The 26,361-nt window shown below is 40.4% G+C and overlaps 1 protein-coding gene and 1 long non-coding RNA gene across 5 annotated transcripts in view; both read right to left on the minus strand.

Annotated features, from left to right (window-relative positions):
- The window catches only part of LOC127476854 (uncharacterized), a 32,135-nt gene extending 26,618 nt beyond the window's left edge, over nt 1–5,517 (minus strand). Inside the window, exon 1 of the long non-coding RNA XR_007906749.1 lies at nt 4,083–5,517. This is a non-coding gene — a long non-coding RNA (uncharacterized LOC127476854). The remainder of the gene's footprint in view (nt 1–4,082) is intronic.
- Nucleotides 5,518–6,372: 855 nt separating this feature from the next.
- TTC39A (tetratricopeptide repeat domain 39A) overlaps nt 6,373–26,361 on the minus strand; it is a 45,464-nt gene continuing 25,475 nt past the window's right edge. For 3 of the 4 annotated variants that reach the window (XM_051799738.1, XM_051799755.1, XM_051799746.1), the window contains exons 9-18: nt 21,988–22,096; nt 21,283–21,350; nt 21,094–21,153; nt 20,149–20,310; nt 18,452–18,543; nt 17,331–17,451; nt 14,639–14,750; nt 11,913–12,027; nt 11,144–11,260; nt 6,373–8,144 (exon numbers count right to left, since the gene is read on the minus strand). In XM_051799738.1, coding sequence (XP_051655698.1) covers nt 8,024–8,144; nt 11,144–11,260; nt 11,913–12,027; nt 14,639–14,750; nt 17,331–17,451; nt 18,452–18,543; nt 20,149–20,310; nt 21,094–21,153; nt 21,283–21,350; nt 21,988–22,096 — 1,077 coding nt within the window. In that variant the 3' untranslated portion in view covers nt 6,373–8,023. The other variant, XM_051799765.1, reaches the window with a different exon arrangement.

The following is a 26,361-nucleotide window of genomic DNA, read 5'->3' on the forward strand; positions in this document are numbered from 1 at the left end:
CTCTGTGGACTTACTGCATTTACAGTGTAGGGGAATTGTGCAGGTTACGGATAACTGGTCAGCAAAATGGAGTCAACATGTTTGTTGGTTATCCCTGCAGCTGGCAGCACCCTGCTCCCTTAGAGAAGAACTCCAAGGAGCAGTCAGAAGGAACTGAAAACACTCTGCAGTTCTAGATTCACTCAAATGGCCACACATTTATCTATTTATCTGGACACAATGTTTTGCTGAATTCATACATACTTAATTACATGGATCAAAATCTGGGAAGAGAGACCTGAAGTTGTGCAATATCATTGTTCCTTTTCATCATTCCATGTGTGTTCCTTTGTGTCCTCCTTTTTTGTCTGTTTGTTTCAGGGGTTGGGTTCTTTTTTTTTTTTTGGTATAACAATGTCCACATTAAGTATTCATTTCTTTATCTTGTTAAAACTGGCAAATGAACAATTTGAAAAAAACAGTGTTGTCATGGTGGTATTAGTCTTTATTTATTACAAGACTTGATTAAGAAAGATTTAAAAGAAAGGAAGTGATGGATTACTGAGCTGAATGCTTTCCTAGGCACTCTGTACAGCTGAACTTTTAACACTGATACACTTACTGGGCTAAGGGAAGAAATTCCTTTCATTAAAATACTTGTTAAATAGCAAAAAGGTGTGAAGGGCTAAACCTAGAGCAGATTACACAAAAACATTCCAAAAAGTTTAAATTTTACCTTAAAGACAAATATGTAAATATAACAAATAAATCAAATGATTTTTCAAGTTTTTAGGTGCAGTGCTGTTCTGGATGATTTCTAATTCAAAGAGGAACTGATTTGAACTTAATGCAAAATAACATATAACCTTAATTTTAGCTACAGTTGTGGAACCAGAACTGTGTCTTAATTCTACCATCTATAAGATGATTTACCTCCTGTCTCAGAGTAGTCTGATAAATTACTCACACTTCAAACACATTAAGTCCATTTACAGCACAGCTGTTTCCCAACCAGAGCCTGCTGGGAAGGGCTGGCTCTGACTCACCTGAACCTCTTCACCCATAGCCCTTCTTATGCCAGGGCTGTATGTTTTGGGGTGGGCAGGCCCATAGGAAAATGCCTGCAAAGTGATTTGAAGGAAAAAACCAACAAAACAAAAACCCCTCTTACAGCTACTGTGTGCAACCAACCTGAGTTTGTAGATGCCTCTTGCACGCTACAGGAGTTACCACTTTAATCATTTCACATCTAAGGATGATAATCCTCTTTACCTGTTGGCAGTTCATTATGTAAATCTGGGAGAGAATCATAAAATACATAAACAAGCAAAAAAAGCCAGCCCAGAGAATTTCTTCGTGAGGAGCTGGTGGTGTAGAAGGGCTTGAGCCACAAAAGGGTTTAAAAGTTCCTGCAGTTCCCCAGGGCTGAAAGCAATTCCGTGTTTGGAAGGCTGACAGTGTCCTTTTGCAGTGGCAGGAGGGTACATTTCTGGGATAAGGGATTAGGAAATACCTGAACTTACTTCAGTTGCCACAGTTTCAGGGCTTTGACATTTCCTGTCCTTGTGCAATCGTGGTAAAGATGAAGATTCCTTTGAGTTAGAGTGTCAGTAAAATAAGTAACAACATGGCTGAAACCAAATGTACAGGGCGTCTCAGCAGTTAAATCCTGGATTAAAATGGACTCAGAAACAAAGTGGATGCCAGCTGATATAGACACAGTTTGTTACAGACACCACATTTTATTAAAAGCATACATTCTAGCTGACAACCTATAAAACACATGAATAAAGTCTGTTCAGAAGAACCCTTCTTGACTTAATACCCAGAATAAAAATTAGTTTCAAGGATTAACTTCTGCTTTTATATAGCACTTAACTTTGAAGAATATAATTTATGCTAACCATCCTTTGCAGATTATCTCGCATTTAAACCTGTTCTGGGATAAGAGTTCAAGGGCTTTGGAAGCCTTGGTGTGAAATGCAAAGTTAATGCCTTGTGATAAAAGAACAGTTTAAACATACTCTGCAAAAGCATCTTTTTGATTTAAGCAAAAGAAATAACTACATTTTCATGCTAGCAACTGATTTATTACAGCATCCACTCTGCACTGATACTTTGCTAAGAAAAGCTGCAGAGAGGAGTCTATAATGAAAAAATTCTTTGTGCAAAAGGCTGTCTGTGTTCCCAGCAGCACAGAGGTATGTGCTTACTCAGCAAGAGGGGCCCAGCCACACCAACTGCACACAAAGAGCCCCCAGCCCTCCCCTGTCCTCTCAGTTGGAAAACAAGCAGCAGTAACTTCATAAACCTGTTCTTTGCAGCACCAACCCCTCCAAAACATTTGTCTTTATTTCAAATAAGGCATTTCAACACCTCTGCTCACAACAGGGAATGTTCCATTCACCACACACAGCACTTTTCCTGGCCCCACTTTTAGTCCCCAGATGCACTTTGGTCGGGTTCTCACTGCACAGTGACAGACAAACTTTTCAAAAAGCTTTGGCTACAGAGCCTGCTACCACTGTGAGTATGCATACAGAGATGTTTTGTGTATATCTATATATGCTTTCTGTGTGTGTGTGTGACAGATCAGACATTGACAGACCTTTAGCAAAGGCACCATACACGGAATTCCTGCTGTTCCTTAGAAATACCAAGAAGTATTTGCACCAGTGATGAGCCCAGCATCAGAGAATGGAAACCTAACCCACGACCCAGGTATGCACAAGCCATAAGAACAAAAGCCAAAGCAAATTTTTCACAGTAACAATCAAACCATTGGAATAATCTCCCCAGAGACGTGTTAGATCCCCTAACACTGGACACTTTCAAGATTCAGCTGGACTGAGTGCTGGGCCACCTTGCCTGGACTGGGCTTTTGGCAAGAAAGGTTGGACCCTGAGGTCCCTCCCAACCCGCTATTGTATCATTCTACGACTGAAATACCAAAACACTAACTGTCCCTGATGTCTGCTTCTAAAAATAACATCTGCAGCTGCCCAACAGAGGCTGTGCAACCTTGGGAGCGATGACAGCAGATGAAGATGACATTGAACATGATCCCTGTGTTCTGTGACCCTCCAGAGTTGCTTCACCTCCCCACAATGATTTACTGAGCTCCACTGACCGTCAGAGATACAGGAGCAGAGGCAGCTTCAGGCACCTCACACCAGCACCTTCACCAAAACCCCAGGAAAAGCACCACGTTCACAAGCACCAGCTCATTGTAGAACTGCACCCGTGACATTGTGGACACAGAGCACGGCCCCCGGGGCTCCAGCACTGCAGGCAAGCAGCCTGGAGAGCTCCTGCACTAAGGAAGTTGTTCCTCACCTCCACACCCTGTGTGCTGCAGGATAAAAGGAAGTGAGAGGAAAACTGCCCAGAATATTGCAGCCTCTACTTATCTTCTCTTTCTCACCACATCACTATGGTACTTTTAGGCCACAGACCTAAAACTGCTGTTGCTGTACTTGTCTAACATGAGATAAACTTTTTTCTCTCTTTTTTTTTTAGTTGAATCAGCCCATAAAGAACACACAGGGGGTTATGACTGCTCTGTTTTGTATTCTTTCTGTAAAATAGTCAAGGAGAGAGAAAGCAGGTAGGCTTCACTGCAGTGCATAATTCTAAATAAACATTTAGCCAGCAATGAAGGTAAGTAGGTCTAGAGATTTAAAAACCCCGGAAAATAATGAAGCCCAGTCCTACAGAGGCATGGTTGAATTTGAGCAAACACCATGCAGAACTTTACCACAGTGCAATGCAGGTATTTATTAGCTCTGTGCTGTTCATAAGTCTTGGAGACAGGGATTGACTGGGCATGTTTTTAAATGAAAGTATTTGTGACTTTTTTTTTTTTAACACCTGAAGCAAACCTAGATAGCATCTTAAAGATGCTTTAAGATGGCAAATCATTCAATTAAAACACTTGCTGGTACACGCTTTGCACATAATCTACCACCAAAATGTATTTGCAGAACATAATGAGAAAAGAAGCAAGTTCATTTCTAGTCTGTTCAGGTTTCCCAATCTCGTTCATCAGTGACGTTGCCAACCATTAACCACTTTCCTGTACAGCAGTAAACAACATGACTCACCTCTTTATCTTCTCCTCTTCCTCCCAGAGGGCGAACTGAGTTGAATGTGTTGCTTTGGTCATTTCATACACATTTGCTTTGCTGCCATGTTTTTACGCTTAAGAAGGCAAAGAAATGCATCTTGCAGGTGCATCTGGAGGCTGAGTGTTGTATTTAAAGCCATGGGAGTGCTTTTGTATTCTGGGGCTGACCTCTAGGAAAGCCTTGTCTCCTACAGAAGAGCATTGCTTGATCCTTCTGTTCTGCCAGAGGCACACAAGCTGTCACAGCTGTCAGCCCATGAGCTTTTAGTAGCCTTGGACCTAGGCTGCAGATAACTAAAAATACCAAGGCACTCAGTATAGAATTTAATTCCAAAACCAGTGTGAAATGGGAGGAAACGCTTGATATGATCCTGCTCTATGCTGCTATATTTTATAAAATGCAGTTTCCTAAGCCAAGTTTTGAATGTGTAAACAACCTGAGGCCAGGCACAGTTAGGAGGGGACAATCTTTAAACTAACCATCCATGACAGCATGTGCTAATTGTAGTTCACAATAGAACTGCATATCAGTAATCAAAGCAGGCTCCTATGCCACTGGTTTAGTTGAGCAATCATAAGTGGGTGTTTCAAGATAATAGTAGTTGTATCATGTTTGTGACTTCATCAAAATCTCCTCTAATCATCAAGAAAACCTGTGACCAGGTTCAGCTTCAGCCCACCCTTCTTGATCCAACAGGTTATATCTCATCTCCTGTTACTTCCAGGAGCTGGGAGTTGATGCAGATGCACCTCATCAGTGGGAGCTGCTGGCTTTTCAGCTCATCTGCCCCCTCAGTTTAAGGAGAGACCCTACATACAGGGATTCCACGTAACACATCTAATGATAAAAGTGATGCTCATTTCATTGCTTTTCCCTTCCTGCCCAGCACCACTTTCAGGTGACAGCAGTATCTCACATGGCCACTGCTGCAGACATCCAGGAGTATGAATTTCTGCCCCTCCTCGGTCACTGGCAGGAAACTACTTACCAGTGTTAATAAAAAAACTACATAGAAAAAGAAATATAGTTTGTAGGTTTTATGATAAAGGTCCTACCAAGTCCAGAGAGCTCTTTTCTGGCGTATGAGTTAGTAATTTTTGTCTTTGGGTAACATCTCTGGCTTTGCTGAGGACCAGGAAGAGCTGATTGTGGCAATTGTTGGCTAAAGCCTGGTACACAGCGAGGTTTCTCAAGTATCACTCAGTTCAACATTTGAAAGCAGAAGGTAGTGCTCCTTCTGCAATTAAGTGCTCCTGCAGTACTGCTTCCATTTCCTGAATCTTAGGCCTTGCTCCAGTCTCTGATTTGTGATTCCATTAGAATATCCGCTATTTTCCACTAAGTGAACACACTGAACTCTGAGGCTGTTTGAGAACTCACACCAATTGTGCTTTCCCTATTTCACTGCACTCAGGACCTCCAGGCTGATGAAGCAATTCCCTGTTCTGGAAAGCTACTCCAGGCAGAATGCAGTAGCCTCAGGAAGAGCAGTGGAAAAACAATCCCAGCATCGACCTTCCAGCCCAGACTGACACCACGGAGTTTTTGATCCCCACCACGGAGGAGCACCAAATGAAGTGAACTGATGAGCAAAGTCATGGTGGGCAATTCAAAATGTAACACATTGAAAAACTTACACAGTGGCAACGTACCAGACCTTCCACTCATCCTTTAGCAAGCAAGGTGCTACTTTCCTTTAGTGAATTCATATTATTAGTCCATAAATCCTTGTTGCATCAGGAAGGTGATTATTTCCTCTTGCTTGGGAACCAAAAAGAGTGGAAGATCACAGTGAACTACAAAGTCCTCAGCTGAAGCTGGAGATCAGGTCCACGATGTCACTGGTGCTGGTGTTCAACCAAAGCTGACTATGAAAATCTTCTGAAGGCTATGAAAACCTTAGAAAAATCTTGGGATTTTCATTGCTGCAAAGCATCAGGGAAGCTGGCTGTGTACTGCATAGTATGTCCTTTGTGCAGTGTATCTATGATCAGGGGAAACTCTGTTGTGGGTGAAATTTCAAAGAGGTTTCAGTGGCCTTGAGAAATGAATCTACACTCAGAAGGATTGTTCACTTTCTGCAAAGTAAAATTTATGCTAATTTTCACATGGCATTATTACTTGCTTAGAAGATGCTAAGGCTGCCAAAATATTTGAAAAGGACACAACTAGAAAAAGAGGCATTATATGCAATAATAGAACAAGAAACTTTTTTATTCTATACAAAGAATGACTGAGTTTTTACACTGAAGTTTTGATGTGCTGCACGTAAATAGCGTAACTGTTTATACTGAATTTTATCTGAATTGAGAAATTTATCTGAACTGAATATATCTGAGAAAGTCACTTTATAAAACACATTCTTCACCTATGATTTTGACTTGGAAAGGCTTTTATAAAGGGTGTCTGTTTTTAAGACAATGCAAGTTCTCCTTGTTGAGGAACAGGTGGTTCTGTCTCCTTGCATATTATTTTGCAATTATAAAACAATGTAATTTCCTTAGAGAAGGTAAAAGCAGAGCTATAAACTGTTGATTTTCTCTTCTGCTGGGAACAATCACTTTAGAAAGGACATTCACTGTGAGGTACATAGATATGAATCTTCCTGGCAAACATCTCCATTGGAGAAAAAGGGCTGTCAGAAGACCTCCCATCTCCACCCATCAGAATGGGTCATGGGGAAGAAGCTCTTTCAAAAGGGAGGTAGAAGTGTGCCCCAAAAAACCCATAGGCTTACAAACATAGAACTAGCCTGGAGAACAATAAATATGAGTCAAAGCTGTGTTACAACTGACTTCAGCAGTTTTGCAGCAGTTCCATGGCAGCCAGCATTGGAAAGCAGACCCAGCTCATTGCTCTACTCCCAAAGCCACTTACACAGAAAATCTCCCAAAAGATCAATAAAGAGCAAAAAGACAAAGGGCTCCTTTGTACCAAGGGAACCTCCTCCAGCCCCAGCTTCTTCACACAAGGAAGCATCAGCCTCTTTCAACATGGACATCTCCAGTTGGACAACCCTAAGGACACCCATCTTAAGGAACGGAGTGTCACAGGAACCCCTGTATCGCTGTGCAGCCAGAGCAATATTGCTGTTTCTTAAATGACCTTCAAGGACTTGTGCTTTAAATTTGATATAAACTTCAGATCATGTTCATTGTGGCAAAAACATTTTCTAAGAACTCTGCGTGGTCAAGGAAGAAGTGATGCAGTTTTATACTGTCATCACCTTTCCCCCCCACAACCCTCAGTAAATTATTCAGCCGCTACAAGCAGCGGACTTGACAGGAAAACCAAATTAAAGTCAAGGTACCAGCATAAGGGAGACCATTCTTTTCACCAGCAAGTTTTTTAAAGAAGCAAAATGTGACTGGTAAAAGGGAACTTCCCATGCACAACTAGAAATGCCCAGGATCCAGAGCTCCTCCCCGATGTGTTCCATGTGCACCGAGATTTTCTCACACCATTCCAACAACGCAGGTACTGGGAAAAAGCGATGCTTCCTTCTCAACTGCTGGCAGCATGGATCCAAACAAACATTTAGAGCTAAATGAGATTAAATCTATGAAACCTGAAGTTTTGTTGTTTGGGGTTTTTTTTCAGTTGTTCCCCTCTCTCGCTAAGCAAAGCTACAACATAATGTTGCAAACGCAAGAAGAAGGCACACGATTGAAAACTGAATGACACAGATGTAAATATTCAAAAAGCCACTGCTGGAAAAACAATATTCAGGGTTATATGGTTGGTTTGAGAGGTTTTTTGCCATGTTGTTACACGAGATTAACGTTTTATGCATCACCTTTAAAATTTTAAGTTATTTGGCTTTTCACTGACTTGAAAGAGAGGGGAAAATAACTCTAAAGTGTCAGGAATTTTCTGCACCAAAGTTTGCAACAAACAGGACATCAAAGAAGAAAAAGTTACGACACTGCTGAGGCTCCAGAGTGCATTCCATTTTCTGGGGCGGATTTGGCTTGGTGCAGGGCAGCTTGAATCCTGAAATGTGTCCTTGTTTCCATGGAGTAATTCTTGTAGTTTTGTCTAAAACAAAAGCAGATCCACTGTGATGAATATATATATATATATTTAAAACATTTTCAAGTTATCTTTGTATTACTGTTTTAAGCAAAATAACTACAGACAGAAAAAAAGCCTTTCTTCACAAGCTCCTTTGCTGCCTACTCTAAAATACAAGGCATGTGTTCCTGGCCAAACAATGCAGTTCTTTGTTCTTTATTTGTAATGCCACTGTCTGGCAATTACCAGAAAAATATAGCTTAATAAGAAATTGAATCTGGTCCACTCAATCAAAATATTGAGTCCATATTAATTATCTGTAGCACCCACTTAGTTTACATTCAGAAATTAGATTTCCTCCCCCCTCAAAATATAACTGACAGATGTGAATACAAATATTTTCAGCATTTTAAAAAATAATTTTAATAAAACAGATTCAATTCATCAGGGCCATTTAAAGAAAGTAAAGGGGGGGCAGGGAAGAGAAAAAAGAAAGAGAGAAAGAGAAGCTGTCCTGAACCAGAAGAGGGAAACGCTCCACCTCCATCCTATGGTTGCCAATGATGTGCACTGTGTGTTGGAAGTAAAGCCAGACAATTTGCTGCCCCAGAAGCTTGGAAAGAGAAAGTGGGCACACATGAGGCTCTGTATCAGCTTTTGAGGAGGAATACACCAGGCCCAAGGAAAAACTGGCAGGACTTCCACCACACACATCTAGTGGCTGACTCGGCTCGGCACTGTCACCTGCATATAGTCTCCAGTAGCTCTGTCATGCTCTAAAAGAGTTACTGGAACATTCAAAGAATCTGTATTATCATGGAAAAGCTTATATAAAAAAAGAAAAATTGCCCCAGGACCACATAGAAAGTGCAGATCCTACTTAATAGGAATTAACATGTCAGCTCCTGCAGGATGGATACAGAATCCAGATACCAAAGAGGGATTAGACCATGCTAATTTTCTTTTAGAAGATATTTGTCATCTTTACAGAAACATAACATTAAGTATTAAGCTCTGTATACCTTAAAAGCATTTCAGTTCAAAATTCATAATTCCAGCCAAGCATGGTATCTGTCACCATGGCAGTCTCTTGCTGAAAACAAGGAATTCCACACCCATGCTACACCAGCTTATAATTTTGTGTATGCAACACCCAAGAGGCTGACTGAGAAAAGGAGGTGACTGGGTTCTGCTGTGTGCTGATCTAAAACCCTTTGGAGGTTTTTTTTTCTTAAATTAAGTAGATTTTGTCATGCAGAATTAGTACTTCTCATCAGCATGCTGATATTCTTGTTTGTAGCTCACAGCCAAACAAACAGAAACACTTCCACGCATGACCAAGCCAAAACTGTTTATCATCTCGCTCCACTCTTTCTCCCAGAGTTGAAAATTCCAGCCAGCAGCAGTATGTGGATTTAGGTCAAGCAAATCAAGCGTCATGCACCAGCCAAGTGCTCGCCTGCTCTCCTGCCAACTGCAAACGTAACTCTGCACTCCCGAAACCCACCGCGGCCAACGCGCTTCTCCCCCTCGAGGCTGCCAAGACATTCAGTTTGTAGCTGAAAGCTTATAAATCAAAGCATTTTAATGCCACAGGTGGAAGTGTAAGGACTGCACCTTTTTTTTAGGACTGACTGAAATACCGGGGGGGGTTTTGTGGTGGATCGTTGTTTCTGTGGGGGTTTTTATATCATTACAGCCTCCGCGAGTTCTTTGGGCCCAGCAAGTCTGAGTATCAGCTTTCATACACTGGGCAACAACAAATTTTTCGGAGCTGCAGTCTGCTGGTGCTCCCCTTTAAGTCAGACACCTTCCCTTGAGGGGATCTGGGGCACTCAGAGCTGTCAGGGAAAGGTGCAGTGGCCGAGCAGCAAGAGACAGAAGTTCCAGCTGGAACAAGCAGCTCCGAATCATTATTTTCTAGATCTCTTTTTACTAGAGATTTGAACAAAGGAAATTAGGACAGGAGAGGCATGTTTAGAGGAATGTGAAGCCAACTGAAACACTTTCCATTGCACTTTGCTAATGCAATTTTTGCTGCTCTTAATATCTTCCATGAGTTTACAAGCACAAGCAGAGAAGATTAAGGATTGCAATATTTTAATTTTTGTGCTGACAGGCTTTTGGCATAATCTTTGGTAGGCTGATTCGCCACTCTGTCTTGCAGAGAGGACTGATTTGGAACAAAAAAAAAAACAAACCATAAAAACTCTATCTGACCTCTCTGGAACTGGGGGCAGACCCCAGTTTTGTAGCTGCTCACACCTGTGGCAGTGACTCTCTGCACTGGGAAGGTGCAGACATCTGGACTCGTTCAGGATCCAGAGAGGTGAACTACCCCTGCTGCTGCTCGAAGAGGGCAAGTGTTGTTTAGGTTGGATTCTCTCTCTCCCCACCACTGCCAAAATTTTGGCTCAGCATAGAAGTAAAGGTTCAGACAGAGGCAAACCCTGTATTTTGTTAATTTTATAATAAAGAACACACACGATCAAGTCCAACTCCCTGATAAACCTACTTTGCTAGAAAAATCAGTCACATAAAATAGCAAAAGTAGGTGGTTTAGTTGCTTTTCAGATGCAGATGAAACAATACAAAGATACTAAATGCAACCTGAAGCATTATCTTAAGTGTATTTCATCAAGGAACAGGCCCTGCTAGCCTTTAATTAAAGTAATGCTATTTTAGCCATAACACAGAGCTTTGATTTCATTTTATACATCTTTTATGAATAAGTAAAAGATTATTAGATTTTGTTACACATGGATTATTTCTTATGGAAGCCTCTGACATTACAATTAACATATTTAAATTTTTTTTTGCTCTTCTCAGAATTGATGTTTAAGACCCAGACTGAACAAACCTAACACCTACTACTGGCAAAGTCAAACCAAAACTAAGGCATGCATCCTTCCTCTGAAAAATTGAAATGAGTTTCCATGATATTAATGAAATGTTTCTGCTTCCTGCTAACCAGGAAAATACCAAATTGACTCATCAGACGTCAACACGGGCTTTTCACTTACTTTGCTTTTTCCAGAAGTTTTATTGCTTCTTCTCTTCTATCTTGGTCTAGATACAGTATTGCCAGCTCCAGCAAGGCATTTGGAATTAGATAATGATCATATTTTATCTTCTTCTCACTGCATTGGAAGAGAAATAGCCTGGAGACCTTGAAATGATATATTGTTTCCCTCATTTAACAGCTCCATACACGAATAAGCAGGAGATTAGCTAAGATCAGAAGGAGCAATCAATCTCTATTATGACACTTGTCATGTTCCCTACCCCAAGATACCTTCCGGGTTATTAAATGTGTATTTTGCATAAGCATCCTACACAATATGTACAATCTCAGGATTAGAAAATAAAGCCTTTATTATCAGGGAAGTGTTAGAAAAGATGACAATATTATGAGCTGCATCCATGTGAACTGACAAGCAGAGAGGTCATTCAGAAGTTCCAAGTGTAATCCTGCTGCCACCTGTCTCTGCAAACTGCACTTGGCTTTTTGGGTACAGCTCCTTCATGACTGGGAAGAGGAAGGGGGCAAAAAAAGGTAGAGCGGTACCTTAAAAGTTTATGCATCTATAGTCCCCTAAAAGGAGAAAATACTTCAATAAAAATTGCAGATTTGAAATTCTTCAACACATGGCTAAAAAGGAATTAAAATTGAAATTCCTTGAAATAAATACCAAAGGTGCTGCAGTCCTCTCCCTTCTATTCATATCATGGCTGCATCTCCTCTTACTTGAAACTCAAGAGCTCTCCTACATGCCAGGTATGAAAACTTACTTTAAATAGATGTAATTAAAATGTTCTTCTGCTTCTGAGATCTTGCCCAAATGCTTGAGGCATAATCCCTTTAACAGCTTTATCACACACCGGTCATCTGCTAGTAATTCTGTAGCTGCAGGATGGAATAAATGGCACATTTTAGAAAACTCTAGAACAGAAGAGGCTTTCCTACCCTGTAGGGAAACTTCTACAAAGGCAAGTGTGAGCACAATCCATTTATTGGGTCACAGGGCAGAAGGAACTAATTGGTGAATTTAATTTAAGGCAGAGACAAACAAACATCGACCTTTTCATAAATCAATCAAACTTTGTCTAAAAATTGTTGGGCTGTTCTTTCCTTCCCTACTCCCACTGAAAGGCTACCCCACTGTTCTGACACCCAAAAACTAATTTAAGGTGTTAATTTTGTAAATACTGAGGCTCAATTTGTAATCTCTCGACCTTTATTGCCCTTTAGTAGGTACAGCTCTTCTTCCTTGATTTCTAGTCACATGGCCTATTCATAGGCAAGTGTTTTAACAATTCTCCACCTTTGCTTGGCTAAAAAAAATATATATGAAATTTGCTACCTGCACCTCCCATCTCCTCATCTTCCTACCACACCTTCTTTACACCTCTTCTGAGTATTTACTTCTAATTATGAGTGCCTGGTTCGAAGTCATTACTATCAACACTCCTCCTTCATCAGAACATTTCTGCACATTTCAAAGCAAACATCTGGCTTTTCCATAGCCAATCCATATAGGCAGCTTAATCTTAAAGTTTACAAGCAAAATCTACAGCCTGCTTAATCATTTCCAATTCATGAAACCCTAACTAAAAAGAATTTCTACAAAACGTGTGATACTGCATCTGATGCTATTGAATGCCATCCTGTTTTCACTGCTCCAAGCCTTACCTGGTTCTTCACTTATCACTCCAGCTGATTAAATGCTGGCACAGACTGCACGAAACAGCTGCTTCCCTTTGGAGTATTGAGTCGGAGGCCTTGGTCCTACAGTTGGAGTCACTTTTATTGCAAATTCCCACAAAGGCTCCTATATATATATGAGTCACCAAAACAAATCCCAGGGAAGATGCCCAAAGACTATCCAGCAAACTAACTTAGAAGAAACAGGCAAGAGGGCAAAGGTTGCCACGCTGAGTATGTGCACAGTGAGATGACTCAAGGCCATGGAAGAATTATTTCATAAGAATTAAAAAAAAAAAAACAAAACACCAAACCAACAGTTGCCTCCTCTTCTGGACATCTGTCCCAAGAACATGTCCACAGGCATGTATTTCCTCTGCTTATATCCTACAGACTGCCCTGGACTGTGTCAGCAAACATTTAGGAACCTCTGCTAGATGCAAACCTGATATGCATAATTGTATTTCTAGACGTTACTTCTGCTAAAAGCCTTGCTTTTACATCTTACATGGTATAATGTGCTAGAAGCACATGCTCAGATGCATCTTTTTATACTGCTAGATTCTTTTAACTGTAACTCAGAGAAAATACTTGAATACATAATAGCTTAGATCTGAATCCTGTCAGGAAAGCTCAAGGAAAGCACAATGCTTGGAAACAGCAAGTCAATATTTGGAACAGGCAATACTTTAAATTGTTGGTGTGTTTGAAATATATCCTACTTTTTGATTACATGTCCTCCTCACAGTGTTCTATAAACATGAATCAGCTACAGATCCCTGCAAAATCCAGCCTTATCCACAATTTGTCAAATGAGGAAAAAAAAGGGAACAGAGAAATAATTCGCTTACTCGAAATAATGTAGCAAAATGGGTGACAAAGAAAGTGAAAGGGTCAAAGGCCTTTTCCTAAGATGTCACCTTCACTGAAAATATTTTCCCTGCTCTCTTATGCAATTAATTAAAAATAAATAATTTTAGCCAGGCTTTCAGGCAATTCTCTCAAATCTTGTGTAACAGACTGTGCACACGAAGACCAAGGCCCTAGAAAAGACTGCAATGCAGTGTTTTAGCCTATATTCCTTTGTCAACAGGGGCTTGATCCTTTTGCAGGAAGGTGGTATATAATAGTAAAAAGATCAAATATCAAGCAAGGGAAAGCTTTGTGAGAAAAGATGTGCAGACTGGTTGTACTCCCACAGGAGCTGTGAAAGACTGACAAGAAATAAACATCAATTCCACTTTCTCATGTATAGCTAATTAACAGACAGAAAATGTGGCAGCAGAGCCTGTTTCAGTTCAATCCTATCTTATGCTCATTCATAGTGCAAAGGAAGCCCACCCTTGATATCCCAGATTTCTATAGTATTCTGGTGACACCAGACCATTCAGCCCAAGGTCACACCATAAACTGGCAGCACTTTTTAAAACAGAAGACCAACTTGTCTCCTATTTATTCTTCAAAATAGAAATACAGTATCTGAGGCTAACAAAGCTTCATCATCCAAAAAACCAAGCCAACACATGCTCTGATTTTGATCTACCAAAATAAACAGTCCTTTAATACATGTCATAAACCATTCCTAACACACATCCACACATCCATGGATGGAAAATCACTTGCTATTATTGTAAGTTATTGCTATATTAAAAATAAAAAAATATTCCTATCTGCATAAACAGTTTATGGTTTCATTATCTATGTTCCTCCTATGATCCCATTACCTTCACTAATGAGTGTTTCTCTCTATTCACAGATAATATCTTTAGCTATTGCACTATAAAATAACTGGTTAAACCCTATCACTGATTACCTGAACTTCTTGCCAATGCTTCTTCTGCTTCAATTAAAGTCTCTAACATGCCTTCTGTTAAGTTGGGACATTTTCCAATTACAGCATAGCCATTCCAGATATACATCATTTCCTAGGGTCAGGGAGAAATGACAGCATCATTAATTACAGTTCTGCCTAAATGTAGTTGTCAAATACTTTAGTTTATCTCTGCATGATGAAAACGTTACAGGTTCCTTAAATAAAGTCAGTTTGTCAAAACATATTTTCTTTGTAACTGAAAACTTGTTACACGGGTTTTCAGAACAAATTAGCTCTGGGAGACAACTAAAGAGTTGCTTACTACACACAATACAAGGGAGATTGCTTGAATAGAATGCAAACACCATCTCACTTACAGATGAAGCAGGTAGCAACAAACCAGACTGGAAACATTCAGGCACAAGGTTAACTGTCCCTTCGTTAAAGTCTCCTCTGGTTTTTCAGTTCTGTCCTAGCCAGGGCAGTAATAACCACAAATAGCTGAAATGTATTGCTTCCACAGAAAAATATGAAATCTCAGGACAGCAAAACAAAAGAAAAAGAAAACCAACCCCCCTAACCTTTAAGCCAAGATTCAAACAAAACAGCAAAATTTTAAAACTGAACTGTAAGCCTCTTACATTTCTCAGGTTTGTTTGGTGTACCCACAGAAAGCAACTTCTTTATTACTCAACTGTTCTAAAAGTATATTTTACTAAAAACTATTGGTTCAATTCCTCTTTGTTATTGGGGTTCTCTCTTACAGTATATGACCAGATCAAATGTGCCCATTGCCACTGGCAATCATAAAGGATGGAAATGTTACATAGGCTTATGACTGGCCCTCATGACAAGTTGTTTAATGATAGATTCACAGAACATCCTGAGTTGGAAGGGACCCACAAGGATCATCAAGTCCAGCTCCTGGACCTGCACCAGAGCACCCCAAGAATCCCACCATGTGCCTGAGAGTGTTGTCCAAATGCTTCTTGAGCTCCAGCAGGTCTGGGGCTGTGATCACTGCCCTGGGAAGTCTGTTCCAGTGCCTGACCACCCTCTGGGGGAAGAAACTTTTCCTAACAGCCACCCTAAACCTCTCCTGACTCGGCTTCATGCCATTCCCACGAGTTCTGTCACTGGTCACCAGAGAGAAGAGATCAGCGTCCAATCTATTTATTCTATTTATTTATATGACCTAGTCTGTGTTTAAATTAAAATAAAATTTCTACATAGAATAACTGAGTTATGTAACTACAGTACAAAAATCTGTCAGGCTAGAATAGCTGAAACAGCATGTTAACCCCAGTCACTGCTGCTTTCACCATCTGGTCTCTATTGATTGGAAAACCTGTGCTGAGCTTACTGTACCTAGTGCAGATTCATTAACATGGTTTTGAAACAGAAGTATTCAAACCACATTCATTCCTGGGTAAATCCTCGAGCTAAGACTTGCTTGAGAATTCGCTCTTCTCAGCAAGCCCCTTGATAATGAAAAGAAAAATCCTGGAGATGAGATTCTGCCCCCAATTCCACATCCATAAAGTGCTTTTATCTGTTCAGCTGCGGCACCTGCTGCCTCAGAAACGCAACTGCACAGCGGCCAAGGACACAGTGCCCGGCTGCTCCAGGGAGAGATCCTGGTACAGAAACCTGCTCTGCCAAAATCCCACTAGGATAGCCCAGCCAAACCCCAGGTGCGTGTGCTTCTTCCTCTCTGAAACCTGAAAGGCACGTCAAAGTAACCTAATTATTTCTCTCACTTCAGCCTTATTAGTGGAACGTGGCCCCCAGTGAATACCCACGCTCTGCTGTAACAACTCTATTTCTTCAGAAGGCACAGTGTCACATCCCCACTGGTGGGCTGTGAAGTGGCTACTCACTGGGGTCTCCAAGAAGCTCTCATTGTTCTGGCATTTTTTAAAGAGTATTTACTAATTATCCATCTTTTTCTCAAACACAACAGCTCAAGGCACAGCAGAGGTTAACACCACTGCACTTGGCAAACCTGTGGACTCAAAACCCTTTTATGTTCTTCTACATGTTCTTTGTAGACAGATTTTTTTAAGTGCACCATGAACAAGGCAGTGGGTGCCTCATGCAGCTGTTCTCATCTGGCCACAGGGAACTGCCCAGCATCACAGGGCAAAAAAAATTAAACAAACAAACAAAAAAATCTACAGTTGCAATGGCTCTCTGAAGTGGCCAAAGGATCGTTTCATCCCGGCACCCGTGAGGAGCTCTGGAGAGCAAACTGCAAACATTCAGGGGCACATTAAACAGATGCTTACAGGCAGTCCCCAGTTCTTGCTTTGTTTCCTTGACACCTCCCCTCACTTGTACCTTAAAGTCTTCTGTTAGTAAATGACACGTGACAAAAGAGACCCAGGGCAAAGTTCCTCAAAAGGGAAGCAAAAGAAAGCTGTTGGGAGCACGCTGGTCTATAGCTGGAATAATGAGTTACACATGCAACACATTTACGTGTCACAAACAACTGGCTCAGTTCCCTGTGGCTGGTGCATGCCCCAGTTTTACAGCATTCCTCGCATTCATTTGGCTTTGCTTTGGGAACATTCCAGTCTCCTGCAGAGGTTTTACCTTAGAAACATGGAAAGACACTATTCTAATTATCTCGGGTTTATTTCTATAAATTAAGATGTTGAAAAGGGTACGTGTGTGGATACCTCTAACTTACCAAAGGTGGAACAGGCAAAGGAACAGGGTTTGGAGAAAGATACCGTCGTGCTTTCCGAATTGCAAACTTTTCTGTAGGCAGAGATTTCCCTGCAATTTTCAGTTTCAGAGTGGGAACAATCCTGAAAGTATAAAGGAAAACACAAGGAATTTTCCCTCTGTGAAAAAAACCCAAACATTCAAACTTAAAGAAAAAAAAAAAAATCAAACCAAGGAGAACTTAAAAAAGCTGTTGCACACTGGGCTATTGCTACCTCTGGGAAGCTGAGCAATACATACTCACAGAAGCTGTCTTTATGCAGGGCACATTTATGTCTAGGCTTCCTCTTTAATGAAGCAGGAGAAGGACTCTTCCCCACTGAAAGATTAAATTAGATGATGCACCGAACTTAAAAAGGGCTCATCTCTCTTCACAGACTAAGAAAGAGGCAAGCCAGCTTCTGTAAGTCTTCCTCCCATTCTCCCAGACTTAAACTATTCACTTTATAATGGATCCCCAGTTCAGTAAAATCTGCTTGTAATGATTATAAAAGACAGAGAAAACCTGAAAAGTATCATGTTGTAAGCACATTAAAAAAAATAAAGATATTTAGGTTTTATATAAAAATTGTAAACCCCAAAGTAATCAGATTTTCTTTGCCCCAGCAAGATTTAGGCATTTTTGAGCTTACATTAACACAGTGAGATTATCACTCGCATTTAACTCTTTTTTTATTCCTCTTGAACTCAAAACCCAAGAATCAAGTAGTACTGATATTCCCACTAAAGGAGGCACACATCTTGCAGCACAATTCATTGAAGGTTTTCACATCTTACATGCCATTTTGATTAAAGGAAACAACTAGAAAAGAATGTGACTATTACATGGAACAGCAGCAGCCACTGTATGACTGATAGATCTCATACCCTTTCCCTAAAGTATTTCCAGGCCAGGAGGAATCTGTTGTCTGAACTCAGGGTCCACTTTAGTCTAAAGGACATTTAACTCTGCCATTTCTTACCAATCCAATGCTATTTGCACAGATCTTCAAATCTGCACAATGAATATTTTGCCTCTCTTCCCCCAACACTGTGGTGTGAAAAGACAGTGAACTGTTGTAACTGTGAGCTTGCAAATTTTACCTAAATAATTCAGCTTCGCTGTCTCCAAAAGGGCTGCAGTCATCTGGTCCAAACATACTGAGATAAGCAGCTTTCATGTAAATATAAGTAGCCTGCAAATGCAATGAAGAATATCTATAAAGAAAAATGAATTTACAGCATCATCTTTATTGATATAAAGCACAAACCAGCAACAAAGTGGCAGTTGCTGCTTTTGCTCACAATCTTATAAAAATTTAAGCAAGAGGTATTTTAGAAATTGAATACAGAACATTGGTTTTAAATCACGTATGTCTTTGTTTACTTTGTATCAGCTTATAGTTTCTGTCCATATTCCAAGAACAAATCTCGTGCTTGTGTAAATAAGTTTTTAATACTCTTAAGTATACATGCTAGAAAACTTACAAAAAGGTCATGCTCAGAGAAAAAATTAATACTATACAGTCTATGTGTCCAATCACAATTTGCTATCATATCCTAAATTCTAGGTTCTAGAGTTCTAGAGTCGTTCCCTGTGGACTTCAGGAGAGCAGACTTTGGTCTCTTCAGGAATCTGCTTGGTAGACTACCATGAAATAAGGCCTTGGAGGGAAGAGGGGCCCAAGAAAGCTGGTTAATATTCAAAGATCAGCTCCTCCAAGCTCTGGAGAGATGAATCCCATCAAAGAGGGAGTCAGGCAAAAACATCAGGAGGCCTTGTGGATGAACAAGGACAAACTCAGACACAAAAAGGAAGCCTACAGAAGGTGAAAGCAAGGACAGGTAGCCTGGGAGGAACACAGAGAAATTGTCTGAGCAGGCAGGGATCAGGTTTTTAGGAAGGCTGAAGGCCTGATGTCTGGCCAGGGACACCAAGAGCAACAAGGAAAGATCCTATAGGTATGCTGGTGATAAAAGGAAGACTAGAGAAAACGTGGGCCCTCTCTGGAAGAAAAAAGGAGACCAGGTTACCCAAGATCTGGGGAAGGCTGAAGTACTCTGACTTTTTTGCCTCAGTCTTCATCACCAAGTGCTCCAGCCTCACTACCCAAGTCACAAAAGGCAAAGGCAGAGAGTGGGAGAATTAAGAACTGTCTGGTGTAGGAGAAGTTTGGGTTCAAAATCATCGAAGGAACCTGAAGGTGCACAAGTTCATGGATCCTGAGGGAGCTGGTGGATGAAGGTGCTTAAGCCACTGTTCATCATTAGTTGGGAAGTCATGGCAGTCCAGGGAAATTCCCACTGACTGAAAAAGGGGAAATGTAATCCCCACTTTTAAAACAGCAAAAAGGGAAGATGAAGGGAGGAAAGTTACCAGGATTCTAGATAGAAGAGCTTCTCCCTTTCAGATGTGCAGGGTTAGGCACCACTTCTAATTAAACTTATTATCCTGGAGGCACCGCCATGGCTCGCCCCACTCATCACCAGGAGAGCTCATATCCATAATGTGATGAAAGAAATGGCAACTTGTGCCATTAATTGCACTTTGTTGATGACACAACCAGTGAATACACAGCAGAACCTCTTCAACAAGCTGATCTTCATCTCCCAGCTGGGCCCAAAAGATTTCTGCTTGCCCACAGTCTGTTCAGATTTGAATGTTTGCAGTTCACATCACTCTATAAAAACCACGGAGGGCCAGGTTTTACTTTACAATCTCTATTGTTGAAGCTACAGAAAGTCAACTCGACTGAAAGTTAATAGATACTACAGGGCCTTTCACCCTTCTGCTCACTCACCTTTGACCAAGTGTTCTCTTTGCTCAGGAGGTCTGCATAGAAGAAAGCCATCTTCCACTGGCGTTTGTAGGTGAAGCACCACATCAGCTCCCAGTAACACATGTGATGGAACTGCTTCCAGTACTGCTGAGCCTCGCAGCATTCCTCATACCTATTGACTGCCTGCACACAGACATTTCCAAACACTGCCTTAGTCATGTGTAAGTGCACAAACAGCAGTGCTGTAACAGACACTGGGGCTCCAGGATCTGCCCACATGGCTCCTGCAACTTCCAAATTATTAACAGCCCAGTATTTCCCAAAATCACATCTGCTGGTTTCACACACACAAGAGATTCTTGGTTACACAGTCATCAACTTGCTAACACCATTAGCAAGTTTACCCTGCCACACATCTCATTCCTGGAAGTTATAAAAATTCTAAGCATAATCAAAATTAATGTTTGTGTCTAGGGAAATTAGGAAACCGAAGGCAGAGGACAGATGCTCAGCTGACATTTATTGCTGTGGTTCCACGGATTTCAAGGGAGCTACTGCCCTGCACACCAGCTGATACCCTGTCTCAGAGTATTTGGGACATGCATTCTCCATCTCCATAATTCTTTTAAGTCTTGTATGACTCTCCACTCAGACTGAAGGCAAAGGATTACCACTGGGTCTTACTAAAGGCACAACTTGCTTCAGGATAGGAAAGACAATGAAAAAACTGTGTCATTAATACTGGTGGACTAGATTAGCACCACAAATTGAGAAGGGTAGTAAAATGAGGTGGACAAACAAGTTAGTCAAAATAATTTTCAAAATTCCTATTTGTAATTCATGAACTACAAATTACATATAGGCCAAAGCCACAGGAAGCATTGGCCAAAAAGGAAACATCACTCCTGGAGGAGTTTTTCCAAAGCTTTTGAAATTTAATTTCCCAAGAGCAAAACGATTACTTACCGCATCAATATTACCCTTTAGTGTTTCTATCCTGCCTGCAAAAAACAGGAATATGGCTCCCTGTAATAAATAATAATAAAAATACAAGTATTCTGTAACAGTTTTCAAGCTGACCATACAGTCTAGATCTTTGTTATTTGGCAAGAAAACATTAAACAATCATACCAAATAAATTAGGATTCATTTTACCTTTGGATAGCGAGCCAAGTAAGGCTTAAGTAGTCTTTCTGCCTCCTCAACATTTCCTTTTCCTGTCCCTAGAACGCATAAAAATGCAAGTGATAAAAATAGTTAGGAAACAAAGAGAAAAAAAAACCAGGAATGCAAGGTACTGATTATCCATCCTCAACTGGTCAACACGGTAGGTTCCTCTCTCTGCTAAGTAAGGCATAAAAACAGGTTGGTGCTGCACTAAGGAAACAAGCAGGAAGCCCCAACAACATTGCTCTTACTGACTTGAAAACCCATTTGTAGACAAACATTTTGTAGAATGTTTTAGCAGGAGATAACAGAGAAGTATGTGTCAGTGGGAAGCTATCACCTCCCCCAAAAATTCAGGGATGACATATAAACATGAACAATGAATCCATCACTTACAGCCATTATTTTAACCTCCCAATTAATGCATCTGACTACTGAAGTCAAATTTAGCTCTCACAGCTTCCTTGGCTATCCCCATTATCTCCCTTCTTATTTGTTAAACAAACCTCCATCTTGAAAATTAAGACACTCTCTTCAGTTATAATCACTATTTTAAAATGACCCACAAAGGAGTTACATTTAATCTGGTTACGAACAAACAATTCACCAACAAATAAGTGATGGAATAGTCTTTTTCCCCCTCGTGTCCCACAAGAACTAATCAAATCCAAGAGTTATTATAAACAATCTTACCTAACACAAAGGTCATGAAAGTATGATAGCAAAGCAACAGCATGGTACACAGCACCGACCTAAAGCTGTATGATGATGCTCCTTCTTGAAGCTGCAGCAGACCATGTTCCTGTGCAAACAGAGAGAGGGGGACAAAGCATTGGAAAAGATACAGAGCTGAGTTTTGCTAATTTAACTTCTGCAGTGTCATCTTCAGATTGCTCACTCACCAAATTCCCAAAAAGGCACTGACATACATTGCTTACACAGCAGTCGAAGGTTAAAATACACATATTAATTTATCTAATAGTTTTTCATGGAATTACTGTGTAACCTGGAAAATACCTGATGACAGAGCAGCAACTTGGGATGTATTACATGGTTAACGTAAGAGAATAAGAGAATTTATCACCACCATCCAAGTTCTGCTAAACAGCATTCCAGAGAAAAACGAAGAGTTTTTAAAAGCAAGGCAAACCCCAAATATCACCATTGTGCAGTGTATCCATGTTTGTTGAGGTTCACTAGACAAGCAAGTTAAAGGTATTAAGGAAAAAAAATCTGCAACTAGCAGAGCAAAAGATATCAGGGCAAAAAGATGTTTTTAAGCATACCAAGAACAAAAAGAGCTTTGCAACAATTATTGGCCCACTACCACCAGTGGAAAAATACAAAAAGAGTATTTCTGTTCCCTTTTGGAAGAACTAAAGCAATCAAGTATAACGCCACATTCATATTCAGTGACAGCATGATGGATAACCAACTTCAAGGATTCAAGTTCCTGAGGCAAGAGCATTTATCAGCCCATTCCAGGACTGGTTCCATCATATCAACAGCAAGATTATAAATATGCAAATGTATCAAACATGAGATCTGCCTATTAGTAAATATGCACAGTAAGACATCCACTGTGTGCTGGGGAAAATTCTGTCTAACAGTTACATGATCAAAACAGATTTATGTGCTTTGTGTGCCCTTGCTGACTGAGGGGTGTTACACTACCACAGTTTTATCGCTTACTGTGTAAACACTGAAGCCTGTAATCATACTTTCATTTTCATCACACACATATTTTTTCACTTAACTAGTGTAGTTAAGTGTTTTCACATGAATACAGTTTTTTGTGGTTTTTTTTTTTAATCTTAATTTACAACATTAATTACTGTCACAGGGGAAAATACAACTCATATTTGCAGGTCTATTATAACATCTAGTTGGGACAAAATAATGAAAATAATGACTTGCATGACACTACAGAAGAAATTAAAATACAGTAAAATCACTACTGAAAAATCAATGACTTAATGGAAACCAAGCACTTTGCAAAATAAAACCCACTTCATTTTCTTCTGAGAGCACAAGTTTAATTGATACAAATAAGTAACAAAACATGATGTATTGAACTTCTGCAAACTGCCCAGATGAAAACCACAAATATTTGGATTTTTTAAAAAATAGCACTTTGAGGTAGAAGACAAAATATTCTATGGAATGAATTTTGGCAGAAAAATATTCCAAAGTAGATTTCCAAAGTACATTTTTCTGCAGTGAAAAGTTTCAAGTTTGATATTTCTCTGAGCCTTTACTGACATTGGCCTTACACTATTTGGTCTCTTCCACATAATACAGAAATACATATGAATGCAAATAGCACTAAGAATGATTCAGAAACAAATTCTGTTAGTCATACAGAATAATTTAATCATTTGTCAAAGTTGATCTCACATATTTTAGACTCAAAAGCGTGTTCTATCAGAGCCAAACACAAAGTTATCATCTGTATGGACAAGGAACAAAGCCACACCCTGGACAGCAGTAACTGGGAAGTAAATGGGTTAAGAACATTGCCCATTCATCAGAACAGGGCTGCAAATCTGACACACTTAAGCCCAAATTCTCAAACTGAGTAGTTACACAGGCATGGGAAGCTCACCAAGCAAGTCAGTTCACTTTGTGCTATGTCAATAATCCTATTTTGTCCAGAAGAGGTATTAAAGAGTGTTTACTTTTCACTCTGCCACTCGAATATCCCAAACTTTCTATATTAAAGTTACAACATAATCAGTAGACACAGATTGAATAAAAGAAATATAGAAGTAGTTGTTATTAGTATTACAACACTCGCTTGCAGAAAACGCTGCAACAAAGCTGCTTCTCCTCAAAAACACTCTTGCAAATTGCTGCTGTTAAAATCAGATCCCCAGGAAGGCAGGAAGATGAAGGGTTGTCCCTGGGAAACATGTTTTACATCCCACACTCAGTCAGCTGGCCTCCCTAGGCTCCCTCTGTGGCTGGCTGAGACAGAGGTAGCTCCTCCAAGGAACAATTTGGCCCAGAAGCCTGGGTCAGACATGAATCACCTTTTCAAGTACACACCCTTTCTCCACAGGGAGCCTCCAGAGATTAGCCAGCAAACCTCATCAGCCAAGGGAGGTGCCATGAGCTGGGCACTGTGCTGCTCACCGGGATCAAACTGAGGATCTCAGAACCAGAGCACAAGCAGCAACTACCTGAGCCTAAGGAGTAATTCTGTAAACAAAGTGTGCTCACCCAGTGACTGGCACCAGTGAGTACATTATATTTAATTGTTAGGACACACCTTCTAACCATAAATAACCCATAACTACTTCCCACACCTATGTCACAAATGATATGAGCAATCCCAGAACACTGGGAATGAGCTTCCCAACAAAGTCTATTACAGGGCATATAAAACAGATGTCAAGCCATTAAGTGTTTGTAATTTCTCAAAAATGACATTTTTGTAATTGCTCTAAAATGATATTAGCACATTTGGGTTTTGTTTTCACACAAAACATAAGCTACTCTGAAGGACATAAAGTATAACACAGAGCAGGGAGCAATGACACTTCTTAGGGACAACTGTGATCCAGTATGGGAATTCTCATCTTTCATCCAAGTTCCCCATAACATCCCACAGTCTCTCAATTCCCAAGACTGTCACTACATTATATTACATCAGTATCTTATTGATTCAACCCTTGTCCCAAAACATCCAATGCTCTGTCATTCAGGAATTCCTACATGAACAGTGGGGAATCCCACAGCGGATGCAGGACGAAAAAGGACAGTGCTCAAAATCATTATCAGACAACACTGAAGCTGGTTCATATTTATTTCAGCTGTTACTGACTAAAATCCATCTACTCTCCTGAAGCAAAAGCTCTTGAATGTTATTTTTAAATCACTCTCTTTTAATTAGGGATCTTGACAATGAAAGCAGAGCAAGGTCATCATTCATGTCCCATGACCTGATCACGTAACTGCAGGCTTAGCAAGGAGGTTGGATACTACTAACAGTTTTACAACAAACTGGCTAATTAAGCTGGTACACAAGGCATTTGAATGTATCCCATGAAATAATTTCAATTTAATCTTCATTTAAAATCTGAAGAGTCCAAAATGCACTTCGAAAAAAATGCTTAGTGGGAAACTGGAATTAAATTTATTTCAAATTGACACATCAAACGTATTCTTCAGCTCAGCTGTGTTGGGAAAAATGTCCTCCCACATAAAAGAAGTATAATTTGAAAGACACTCGTTCTATCTAAAAGCTTTCCTGCCTTCCCCTGAAATCATGCTGTCATCTGACCCTCTGACAAATTGCACTTAACATATGGTAGGCTCATGTCAAACTTCTACAATTTAGCAGCACAGCATTTGTAATTGTCTATAAAATAAGAACAAGGGTAAACATTAGCCTGAGACCTGGCAGAGGACTCAGTGAGAAAGGTTCAGTGCTTCCATGGGAGATAGTGCAAGGACTCTCCTGCTCTCCCCATGAGAGGTTAGTCATCCTTAAACACAGAAGTCCAGATAGAACACACACTCCACCTGCTGCCCAGTGAGGCAGACATGCTCCCAGCACAGTGTGTGTGACACACACCTCTGCCCACAAAACATTTCTCACAAAACTGGACAAAACTGCATTGAACCTCAATGCCCAAATGCAGGGCCGATGCTACTAAACACAAATAAGCCCATATTTTGACTAATGATGGAAAGGAAAGGAGCCTGAATAGTGAGATGGGCACAACCTGGCACATCTTGGACTGGAAGGGAACAAACACGGCCTCAGGCTACTTTTAATACTTTCTTGATCTTATCCCACCTACTATTCTGAGGCTCCAGACTGCTGTTAAGTTGATCATGTTGTCCACAGTGCCCACAAATCGCTTAGGAAGTAAAGGAGCTTTGGGCATGTCCTCATTTACTATCCAAAATGACATGTCTGAGAGACAAGGAGAGTCCCTAGGGGCAAATCTCCTGGCTTCGAGGCAGATTAGTCTCCTGGAAGATAACACAATGCAATTTTTTTATCCGGTTTTCATAAACACATGACCCACACCAAAATCAAGCTGTCCTCCAGTGCAC

The sequence above is a fragment of the Manacus candei genome, unplaced genomic scaffold, assembly GCF_025592945.1.
Source record: "Manacus candei isolate 608988 ecotype Guabito, Panama unplaced genomic scaffold, ASM2559294v1 h1tg000005l, whole genome shotgun sequence".
In the NCBI taxonomy this organism is placed as follows: domain Eukaryota; kingdom Metazoa; phylum Chordata; class Aves; order Passeriformes; family Pipridae; genus Manacus; species Manacus candei.